The following is a 12,236-nucleotide window of genomic DNA, read 5'->3' on the forward strand; positions in this document are numbered from 1 at the left end:
CCAACAACGGGAAGTACTGCCCTCATCAAACCAAATCTATTAACGAGTAGCACTCCAAGCAAGACCATTCCCATGACACTTAGCCATAGCTCGCCAATTTCCACAAGTAATCACGTAGCTACGACAAATGCTGGTAATTTCGCCACAGTAGCAGCATCGCACAGCAACTCTCAAGTCATCCATTCTACCTCTAGTAAAACGTCATGTAAAATCGAACATTACAGCTGTACTATGGAAGAATCAAGTAAGTCATATTTGAACCACCTTACGTGCAATCGTAACTACTACTGTCAAGTACAATCCTACTTTAGGCTTTCGATCGGACTAGGAAACCGGAAATTTTAGTGAGAATCTGGGATTTTTCTATTGATTGTAACAAAAAGTAATTAGGTATTTAAAACCGTGTTAAAGGATAAACGAATTATTGGCTCCTAAATTGAGCAACTGTAAATTCAATAAGGAGAATTTGGAAATTTCGAAACATCTACAAATCAAAACCAGGGTGGTCACTCAACCGGGTGAGGGGATTGCAGGGAATTTTTTGAATTCGTAATTAAAAAATTATCCAATAATTTTTAATGTAACTTGTTATTGTATCAAATAATGTGAGATTGCACGAGTTCATTTTAAACCTACGTTTTTAATGGGCATTTTTACAGTTTGAAACACTTCTATTTAAATTTTTGACTTTTAGAAATTATTTTCACTTTCAATTTTCAAAACCTGAATTTAAATATTTTAATTTGTAAGTCGATACATTTTTATTTGATTAATTTGGAACTTTCATGTTTTGAAAATCCACTATTTTAAATGTTTACTTCAAGCCTGCCAACAAGTCGCATTTTTACTCGTGGCAGAATTTAAAATTAATTAATTTTATATTAAAATATGCCACCAGTTTTGGCTTCAAATTCAATTTAATATGAGCCTATTTGCTGACAGCACCGTCTACAAGACTATACGCAATTAGTGTAAAGTATGAATCCATTTGAGTTTTGATTAATTCACTTTTAACCTTACAATTACCTCCTCAAGTTTTACCAATCATTATGTTGGATAATAATAAAAACATAATAATAAGCAGGGACTTATTTTTCACGGTGCTAATAATTTGTGTAATAACTGAAGAAAAAATCGAGTCTTATCATTACAAAGATTTTATGATAATCACTAACTCACGTTCAATTGATAATTAAAGATTCGAAGCATAAGTATGTAAGTGCCGAAATTCGGGAATGGGTTTTATTGGCTTAAAATAAAATGACAATGGGGTTTCTCGAAGGTGGTTGATTCGTTTTTAAGATGCTTCCTTTACGGGTTGATAGAGTCAAGCAATAGCTAAAAAGTACTTTCTTGTTTCGTTCGTAAATATAAAATAAAAAAGTGATGCAGCTTTTTCTGCATGAAATCCGCGTTTTAGTAGAGCTAAGTTGTAGTTCAAAAGCAATTCCTTTTTTTTTATTCTCATTTTTTTGTTTTACTAAGAGCTTTAAAATTTTTAAGTTTTTTACGAATATTTTGTTCTGCATACGATGAAGAATAGTGTATTCTGTTAAAATAGAATATCAAGATCGTCAAAAATGCAGGTAGACTAATACTCGGCGCGTATTACGTATAGTCTCATATACGAAACTGTCAGCAAATAGATTCATATTAAATGAAGGCGTCGAATTTCAAATATATAGTGTTGAAAATTCAACAATTTTATTGTTATCTTAAGTGGGACAGGTATTAAGAAGGTAAGGGACATTTTTCCGCAACAATTTTTTTCGCATGACAAATTCTTTAAAAATCTAATACATGTGACGTAAAATGATTTCATTTTTTATGCTAGTAATAAAAATCTGCTTGTAGAACATTTTTAGGAAAGTCAAATGATGTAAAACTAATTCGCAATTGAGAAGAAAACAAAAGAATATACCTCCGAGTTGTTGTATTGTTGAGTCAGTATCAAAAAATTTTGATTGCAAAGAACATTTCAGTTATGAGAAAATATGGTAATCAGTTTATGTGTTAGAAAGAAAATATTATTATGTTTCATTGACTAAAAGCGAAAAAGGGTCTACTGCGACATCGTCATATTGAAACTTAATTTCCTCGGAACTTATTACATTTTCCGATCAGACTTTTTTCCTTTGTTTATCAAACATTTCCCTGTTTTCAACAACTCAACATCTCGGGAGTGACAATAGTGCTAATAATTGAGTAATTTTAGGTTTGAAGATTTTCATATTGGAAACGTTGAATTTTCAAAATTTTGAAATCGACTCCTTTAAGATTTTGCAAATTTAATTCAAATAGAAAGCCTTAATATTTGCGTTATTTTAGGTTTGAAGTTTTCTGTATTCGATAATTAGAAGAAAAGCGTTCGAAACAAAAAAACTTTCAATTAGAAATGGAAGTCTTTTAATACTTCAATTATCATTACTTGAAAACGATGAAAATCGAATAATTTCAGATTAAAATTCGATAGGGTAAAAGCACATTTCAAGGAAACGTTACAATTGTTAATAAAAAAATAACTAAAGTTTAACTATAATTTATTTAATAAATAATAGGAGCGGCCAATACATTTTCAATCTAAAGCACTGTATGCAATTCTTGGCACCCCCCTGCCAAGAATTGGATTGTATGTTCTTGCAATGATTTCTATTCTTGGCAATCGGGAAAAGTATGGTTATGTTCGTTTGTTGTTTTGTAAAATTAAGATTCAAAGACCGAATTAAAGGTAAAAACAATATTTTAAAGTAAATTACTAAATCGGTACTTAAAAGAATTAAGTAAGTAATTATATTTAGTGATATATGTTATTCAGAAATAAGAGTAAATTCGCAATTTAGCGAACCACAAATCAGTCTAATGTATATATCACTAACGACTAGTTCATCCAACAAAATTACTGCCTGATTTACATATAGAAAAAGAATGTCGGTTGTAATTTTTAACACTTCTGAAAATGTGTTAAATAATAATAAGGCTGATTTAAATAGTGTAGAGAGAAAAAAAGTGTTTTGTAACCAGTTTTCAGGTTAGCATGAAACTGAGGAAACATTACACGATTCTGCAGATTTGAGACGAAAAGCGATTTCAACCTAACACGTATAAGAAATTGCATTAAAATGTGTAAAAACGGAAATATGCATGAATATTTGCGTTTCCCTCTAACCCCAAAACGAAAAGGAAGGCACATGAAGGCAAAAGGCATCTATGTTTCAAAATCGCAGGAATGGGGAGATTAGAAATGATAAAAAATAAAATGAAAAAAAAAATGAAACTAGATTAAGGGAGCTAAAAAGCACAAACGAAAAAGGCGAAATTAAATTTCAGAAAAAGCCCAACAATATAGAATAAGAAAAAAGTTAGGAGCCAAAAAGACTATGAACTAAAAAAAATCAATTTTCGAAAAAAAATGATTCTACTAATTCTACTTCATATGACTAGGGTGGCAATAATTAGGGCTATCCCTGCCAAGAATTGCGTCAACCCTGCCAAGAATTGCATTTTTAGGCTAATGAGCTCATTTTAATTATTTTTTCAGTTTCTAATAAATATTGAGGTAAATAAAGCTTATAATTTGATACCCTATTATATTAGCACTGTACATATTATTATTATTACATTTATCACACGTACAATTTTTGACATTAATTTCTTTCTCAAATACTGAAGTTTGCTTTAACCTGCCAACAATTGGGTACATTACCCTAATGTTCAATTAGATAGGTTGAAATTAAATAAATGTGACTTTAAATGTTATTGAACAACCCCTTATTGAAATACTTAATATAGTTAAATAATTTTAAAGTAAACAAGTTACACATTGTTACCAAAAATAGTCAAGTAGTCTTTGAGTGCTTAAGATTCGTTACTTTGGATACTTAAAATGATAAATTGTTTAGTTTTGAAGGTTTGATTTTGAACATTTAAATAAAAGGAAATTTTGTCTGAGTCGTGATTGGCCATCCTTGAAGCACTGTAATTGTTGGAACTTACTAGAAGCGTAATTTTTACGAATTTATACCTTTGAATGTTTCTAAAAGTCTTAAATAGTTTTTTCGAGCTAATCATTTTTCAAAAATTGAGCGATATCTTTCACAAATTTTTAAAAACTAAGAAACCGATAAAATTATTAAAACAATATTGTTTCAAGTAAAATACTTTCTTTCAAATCATACAAACAAATCTACTTTGTTTCGCTTATATATACTAGATTATATAGGGTGTCTAAAAAGTCCCGGGACGGTTGGATATTTCCTCAGGTAAAAATTTTCCAAAAAAGTAGATTTCAACGAGAAATTCAATGGTGACCTTCATTTTGACCTTGAAGTTGACCTCCATGGCTTTTTGAAGATCAACTTTGTTTTTTTTTTAAAAATGGAAACCCCTTTTTTACATCTGCAATCGATAGAGCGGAAAATTCTACCTTCAGATACGTACCCAAGTCATAGGTCAATTGTAACGTTCAAGGTGAGCTCTGTATTGATTTTGGTTACAGCGTTTTGAATATTGTAAAATCATAAGGAAATTTCTCATTAAAAATTCCAGGTGTTCTGGTGAGAGTTCTGTTCCTCCCCGAAGAGTAATACAGTCCTATACCGTTTTTCGATACCTAAGTTAATAACTAAGGCAATATCATAAGTCCTTTACCGTTTTTCCATACGAATATTACGAATGGAATCTAAATTTACGTATTACGAGTACATACTTACTATCTTTCGCTAAAAGATTAATATGGCGCAGGCTAAACTTTCGGAACGAGAGAGGGTATCTGTATTAATGGTGCGTGGTTGGGGAGATCGAGTTCGATCTTATGATCAAGTTCGTTTGCTTTTCAATCGCACTTTTCGTAATGAACTGTAAGGCGCTGTATGAATCATGGATATATCAAGGGCCTTCAGAGAACTGTTCGGCCAAAATCTGCAGGATCTACTTTCACTTTAAAAGTGAAGTTATCAGGCAAAATTGTAGATATTGGTTCGACACAAAGCCTGATTGGATGTTGGAGAGTCACACACAATATCCACAAAAGATTAATGTTTGGGCCGGTATCTTGAATTATAAACTGATAGGCCCTTTCTTCATCGATGGTAATCTCAATGCCCGTGCATATGAAAATTTTCTCAGAAACCAAATTGTACCAAGAATAAGAGAGATTACTGGCGATCATTATCAAAATATTTGGTTCCAGCAGGACGGAGCAGCGGCTGATTACGGTAGGGAGGTTCGAGCATATTTGGATACTCAGTTCCCTCAAAGGTGGATTGGAAGAAGGAGTGAAATCGAGTGGCCTGCTAGATCTCCTGATCTAACGCCTCTCGACTATTTTCTTTGGGGTTATTTAAAGAGCAAAGTATACTCAACGCAACCGCAAAGCTTAGACGAATTGCAGAATCGGATTCTGCAACAGGCTACTTTGATTGATAGGGAGATGATTCGTAATGCTGTAACTAATTTTTGTAATCGCATAGCTTTTTGTCAAGAAGCTCAAGGTTTTTAGTTCGAACATCTTCACTGAAGCGTGAGAGGCAAGGGGACTCACGCTAATCAAGCACCCCAAAGGGAACAGAATTTACTACGTCCACGCCATTGTTCCTGGGTAATGCTAAACGTAAACGTAAACTGCTTGGAAAAAACCGTGAAAAAACCTTGAATATCATCACCAAGATCAATACAGAGCTCACCAATGAATTTCTCGTTGAAATTTACTTCAGGAATTGCACTGACCTCTTGAAAAACTTTGCTAATTTCAAATAACCTCTGACTGATCTTGAACGTTACAATTGACCTATGACTTGGGTACGTACCTGAACGTAGAATTTTCTGCTCTATCGATTGCAGATGTAAAAACGTGGGTTTCCATTTTAAAAAACAAAGTTGACCTTCAAGAGGTCATGAAGGTCAACTTCAAGGTCCAAACGAAGGTCACCATTGAATTCCTCGTGAAATCTACTTCAAGAATGACCTTCACTTTTTTGAAAAATTATTTACTTAAGGAAATATCCAACCGTCCCGGTACTTTTTAGACACCCTGTATACCAAAGCGGTATTCCAAACTAGCACTAACCATTTTTGAAACATATATTTCCAATTTTATCCAGTAAAAAAAAAAGATTTTTCTGTATGTAAGTTTGATGAATTTAAAGAAATCTGTATGTTGGTCTTTAAGTTTCAAGAAATTAATATAAAATTTTCATCAGACGTGTTTGAATAGGTACTAATGTTTAATAAGGTTGAGGTGGTATGCATAACATGCTGCTAATTATAACTAATCTGCTTATTATAATGAAAAAGGGGCTTCCAATGGTATTCAGTCAATCACTTCTTCGCTTACTTATTCGCGTTGTCCTCACTGAATTCCATACGTTTTCAATCACGCTGTATAGTGTATGTCTAATTTTACACAATTATTTGTATTGAAAGTACATTTGGTAACGCTTCATGCTTAAATTAGTTACCAAATTTTGACAATATTCGCTGAATGTTTCCTTTTGGAATGATAACTTAAAGAACAAACTCATTGAAACTATTAAAATTTTGGTATTAAAATTTAAATTTATTATGAAGTAATATACAAATATATGTACAATGAGTTACAAGTGCAATAAAATATTTACAATTAGCTGTAAATTCACTACCGTAAAATTGGGCTAAACGGCCAGTGTGTGGGGAGACCGGCTCACCCGCAAGGTTATTTTTTATTGAGGGTAGGCTCATATTATTTCATTAAAAGCCAAACGAAAAATTCCTTCCCTTGATAATCACTCCGTTTAATATTTCAAAAATACCAGTTAAAAAAGTCGAAAATCTGTCAAATTATAAGGTTTATTGCAGTGCGTCTTACACGTGTGGGTGAGAATAAAGCTGGTTATGTTCCATGTGACAATAAGCAGATTATTTAACGTTTCCATAAATTTTAGTAACTTTATTTGTCTTAAACTGATTAGAAAATTTTTAAATAATTATTTTTTTATATACTCATCATTTATGATTGAGAAAGTATTAGAATTATATGAAATTTGACATCAAAATTTTTCAACGGATCACCACGTTTCGCGACCCCCTGAATCCGAAAATCCAGTTTTTACAATGGCGTCTATCTGTGTGGGCGTCCACCCGTAAACACTATAACTTTCGAAAAAATGAACGGATCAAATCGATCTTTGGCACACTATTTTCAGGTCCTAAAAGAAAGGACTAGTTCGTTGACCAGCCATTTTTGATAAAATTTTAAAAAGTGAACAGATTTGGAAAAAGTTTGATACCACTTTTTTCCGATTTTGAAAATTCTATGTACGAATATTTATAGTAATAAAAAAGAGGAGTCATTTGTCCTAATGACTTTTTTCGATAAAAAGAACATGTTCAGAGTTATAACATTTTGAAAATTTTAAAAATCAATCGAAAATCAAATTGTAAGCCAAACAACGCACGATATGAAAAAAGGCAAGATAAGAAAAGCATTGCTTTTTTAAAGACCTACAAGATTATCATAACAAATTTCTAATTTTCTTGGAAAATCTAAAACTCAAAATTTGATTGCAAAACAAATAATGAAAAATAAAAAATTCCATTTTGTGTTCAAACTACGCAGAATACAACAATAAAGGATGAATTAACAAAAATTCTGGTCCCAAAAAGACCTACAAATTCGTCAATAACCACTTCTTGATTGGACGTGTACTTTTGATTTTATTCGTAAAAACCACATTGAAAATAAAAATATATAAAATTTGTGGGAAAACGACTTAAGAACAAAAATTATTTAACCAAAATTGTGCACCTAAAACACATCTACAAATTTGTTATAAATTACTTTTTGATAGGAAGCGTAGTTTTGGTTTTAATCATAAAAATGAAATTACAAATAAAAATGAAAAATTTGTGGAAAACGACAAAAGGTACGAAAACGAATTGACAGGCAAAAGTCATTCGTCCAAAAAAGAGATGCAAATTTGTTATAATTTGTTACATTCTCGTACTTTATTAAAGGTGTAATATTTAAAGGCATGCGGTACGCAGTAGCCCAAAAGTCTCAAAGGGTCACTTAAAAATGAATAAAATTGAAGGGATTTCCGTGTTTTAAAATGGCATGCTAATGTGAAAAATAAAAGTTTTCATCGAAAAATTGGCATGCACCCCTCGTTGGGTCAGATAAGGAAAATTTCTGGAAAATTATGTAAATATTTACAGCAGATTTACCGTGATCTTAAACTATGCCAAATAAAGCTAAATATAAATTTTATGATGAAATAATTATCTGCTGCAAAAAGCATGCATATTGAATAATCCATCGTATTATAAATAATAATATAAGTTGCAAACAATTTTCTGCAATTTTCCGTGACTTCGTTTTACATGCCATTTTGGATTCCATTGTGAAATAGTGTTTCAAGTTAATTGGAAGAATGCCATGCATATAATTTCAACCAAAAAAAAGAAAAACTGAAAACCGTAAAAAAAAATTTGTAAATGAAAAAAAAGATATTTTCCATGACTTTTTCTTGCATTCCACTTTGTATTTTGTTATGAAATATTATCTTAAACTGTAGGATATAAAGAAATACATTTTGCTTCAGCTTAACATCAAAGATTTTTGAAAATTTTGAAAAAAAACTCTGCCAACTATTGGCACTCAACTTCCTAAAATCAAGTGTTTTCTCGGTCCCTCGTGATTTTGAAATCTACCTAGGGAAGTGTTCAATATTTTTAAATGATAAGCGATATCAAATTTCCAGTAACATTTAGATCCATGAAACAATTAAAAACAAAAGAATATTTTCAATGTAAAAAATTAAAAATGTTCACTTTTGTCTTTTTATAAGAACAAGCTTTGAACGTATTGAACACATATTACGCACACATTTTTAAAGAAAATCTTCTCTTTTAACATACGACATTATTTTTTATCTATATTGCATTAAAACTTTTTAAAAATTAAATAAAAATTGCCAAACATTGAAGTATTTCTCAAATTTTTCAATGTTTCACCCTCAATAAGGGCAATAATTAATGATTTCAAGTAAACAGGAGAGGGAAAAAGAAGAAACTAATTTTTTTTTCGTAACAACAATTTCTGTAATTTAATTATATCTCATACCATTTGAAAGCTTAAATAAAAACCTTGCATTTCACGTGGTTTTATATGGAAATAAAAATTATTAACCTGTTTCAATGTATCTCAACATTTTTGTTTGATGTGAGAAAAAATGCAGCGTTATAACGGAAGCTTTCAAATCTGAGAGAGAAAAATCATTTTTAATTTCCGTCTCGGCCAAAAAAAAGGTATTAACTTTCCGACAAAATTGATATTGCATAGTTTCTTCATGTGAATTCTTATTTTTAGATGTGCAAAAAGGATCGATTTTCATCATAAACGAAGCCTCCCTTCAAAAATTGGTTAAATTAATGTAATATATATTTTTTAATAATTAAGAATAAAATACAACACAAAAAGGAGAATATTAATAAAAAGAATTATAATCATTTTTTTTAAACGCCATGGACACTTTCTTTTTAAAATATTATTATCATTATCATCATCATTAGTAGCATCAGTAGCATCAGTGGCACACTGGTGAAGAAATGTGCTTCAAAATGTATATAATGTAAGGTGACTTAAATGCCTTGTAAGTAAAGTATAGTAGTATATTATGAAAGAACGGAGATTTCCTTCAAAAATATGTGTACCATGTTTACTTGAAATGATTAATTATTGCCCTTAGTGATTGTCAGGCATTGAAAATATTGAAAAAAACTAATATTTTTAATTTTTCAAGCGTTTTAACGCATTTCAGGTTAAAATTAATATTGTATTTTAAAACAGAAGTCGACTTTCTTGAACAATGTGTGCGTAATATGTATTCAATACGTTCAAAGTTTGTTATTATATAAAGTCAAAAGTGAAAAAACTAAATTTTTACATTGAAAATATTGTTTTATGTTTTTAATTGCTCTATGGATCTAAATGTTAATGAAATTTAATATAGCTTATCATTTAAAAATATTGAACACTTTCTTAAGTAGATTTCAAAATCACGAGGGACCGAAAAAACACTTGATTTTAGGAAGATAAGTGCCAATAGTTGGCAGAGGTTTTTTTTAAATTTTCAAAAAATGTTGATGATAAGCTGAAGGAGCATGTATACTATTATTTCCTTCAGTTTAAAATAATATTTCCTAATGAAATACAAAGTGGCATGCAAGAAAAAGTCATGGAAAATCATCTTTTTTTCATTTACAACATATTTGTTTTTTTACGGTTTTCAATTTTTCTTTTTTTTTAGCTTACATGCATCGAATTCTCCCAATTAACTTGAAATACTCTTTCACAATGAAATCCAAAATGGCATGCAAAACAAAGTTACGGAAAATTGCAGAAAATTGTTCGCAACTTCTATTGTTATTTATAACACGATGGACTTATTCAATATGCATTCCTTTTGCAGTAGATAATTATTTTATCATAAAATTTATATTTAGCTTTATTTGGTATAGTTCAGGATCACGGAAAATCTGTTGTAAATGTTGACACAATTTTCCAGAAATTTTCCTCGTCCAAACCAACGAGGGGTGCATGCCAATTTTTCTACAGTATTTTTTCGATGAAAACTTTTATTTTTTACATTGGCATACCATTTAAAAACACGGAATTTCCCTTAGATTTGATTCATTTTTACGTGACCCTTTGAGACTTTTGGGCTACTGCGTACCGCAATGCCTTTAATTATTAAACCTTCAATTTGTTTGAACTACCTTATAACATCAAGGCTGGCACAATAACATCACGTAAAGAGGCTAAAGTTTTTTACAAATTTCAATGCGATTTTCATTGTAGCGTAAACGCGTGCATAGGTTAAAAACCCTTTTATCTTTACTCCCTTAGTGTTAAGGCGACACGATAGGTTTGGCTGAGCACGGCAATGACTGCAGTGACATCTATAATAAAATCGGAAATACAGTTTAGTGCCCCCTGGCAAGTATGAAGACAACTTCATACCCGAAAATTGGTAGGATTCGGTTGGTAAAATTTTTGACCTGTTAGAAAGAAAAACTTAACAACGAGAGAGACGGACAATATTCAACCATTTTTATCAAACCATGTTTCTCGGCTTACCTGCTCAGCTGAAGGGTAATATAGCAAATTGACAAATATCTCGTCTACACAATATGCGCGTGAAATATCACATAATGTTTTCGCATCCAATAAGAAAAATAATTAAATGAATAAAATTGTGTTTATAAATTTTCTATGCGCCCACATAATCTGATTTAATGAACAAAACACGTTTTTTGGTAATTTTGCAATTTATCACGGTGAAAAATCGTAAAGCTAAAATCTAAAATATTTGAAGGTTTCATATTCCTCCAACTCGACAATTTAATTAAATTTTGTTCAATTTAATAATGTGTTGCTGTTCGTATACTCGAAGTGAGAGCAATTTCGTATGTAATGGTCTTTTTACATTTTCATCCTAATGAGAAGGTATTGGTTTTATGTAAAATTTCACTTTGTCGGTTTTCATCAAATCTCCACGTCTTGAGACCCACTGAGTCAGAAAAAACGATTTTTACGATGGTGTTTGTCTGTCTGTAGTCTGTATTCTGTAGGCCAGCTATTTTGGATCAAAATTTAAAATGTGTGCACATCTTCAAAATGTTTGAAACCACATTTTTTCAAGATTTAAAATTCTATGAACGGTTATTCATAATACTCAGAAACTCAAACAATTCATCCTTATGACTTTTTTCTATAAAAAGAAAATTATCAGAGTTAGAGAATTTCAAAATCTAAAAAAACGAACTAAAATACACATTTCAAGCCAAACAACGCGTGCTATGAGAAAAAGTCAAGAAAAGAAAAACGTTGATTTTTGAAAGCCCTACAAGATGGTCATAACAACTTTTTTAATTTGGTCGAAAAGTTGAAAATTCCCAATTTCATCGTACCAAAAATGAAAAATCCAAAAATTCCATTTTTTGGTCCAACTATGCAAGATACGAAAAAAATGAATGAGCTGAAATTGCGCACCCTGGAAAGGCCTACAAATTTCTAATAAATCACTTTTCGATAGGACAAAACTTGTTCATACAAAAAAGAGAATCTGAGAAGTATTTAGTATTAAATTGACTGTAAAGCTGATGTTTCTTGATATTAAACTCCTTCAAATTTTTAACTTTGTAAGACAAGTAATATATCATTGAAATCGGAAAAATTCGTAGATGCTGATAATGCTATT

The 12,236-nt window shown here is 30.8% G+C and overlaps 1 protein-coding gene across 1 annotated transcript in view; it reads left to right on the top strand.

The window, feature by feature from the left end:
* LOC117181266 (CCR4-NOT transcription complex subunit 3) overlaps positions 1-12,236 on the top strand; it is a 50,195-nt gene that overhangs the window by 14,563 nt on the left and 23,396 nt on the right. Inside the window, exon 6 of the mRNA XM_033373830.1 lies at positions 1-244. Within this exon, the coding sequence (XP_033229721.1) occupies positions 1-244 (244 nt within the window). The remainder of the gene's footprint in view (positions 245-12,236) is intronic.

This window comes from Belonocnema kinseyi, chromosome 10 (assembly GCF_010883055.1).
Source record: "Belonocnema kinseyi isolate 2016_QV_RU_SX_M_011 chromosome 10, B_treatae_v1, whole genome shotgun sequence".
NCBI lineage: Eukaryota > Metazoa > Arthropoda > Insecta > Hymenoptera > Cynipidae > Belonocnema > Belonocnema kinseyi.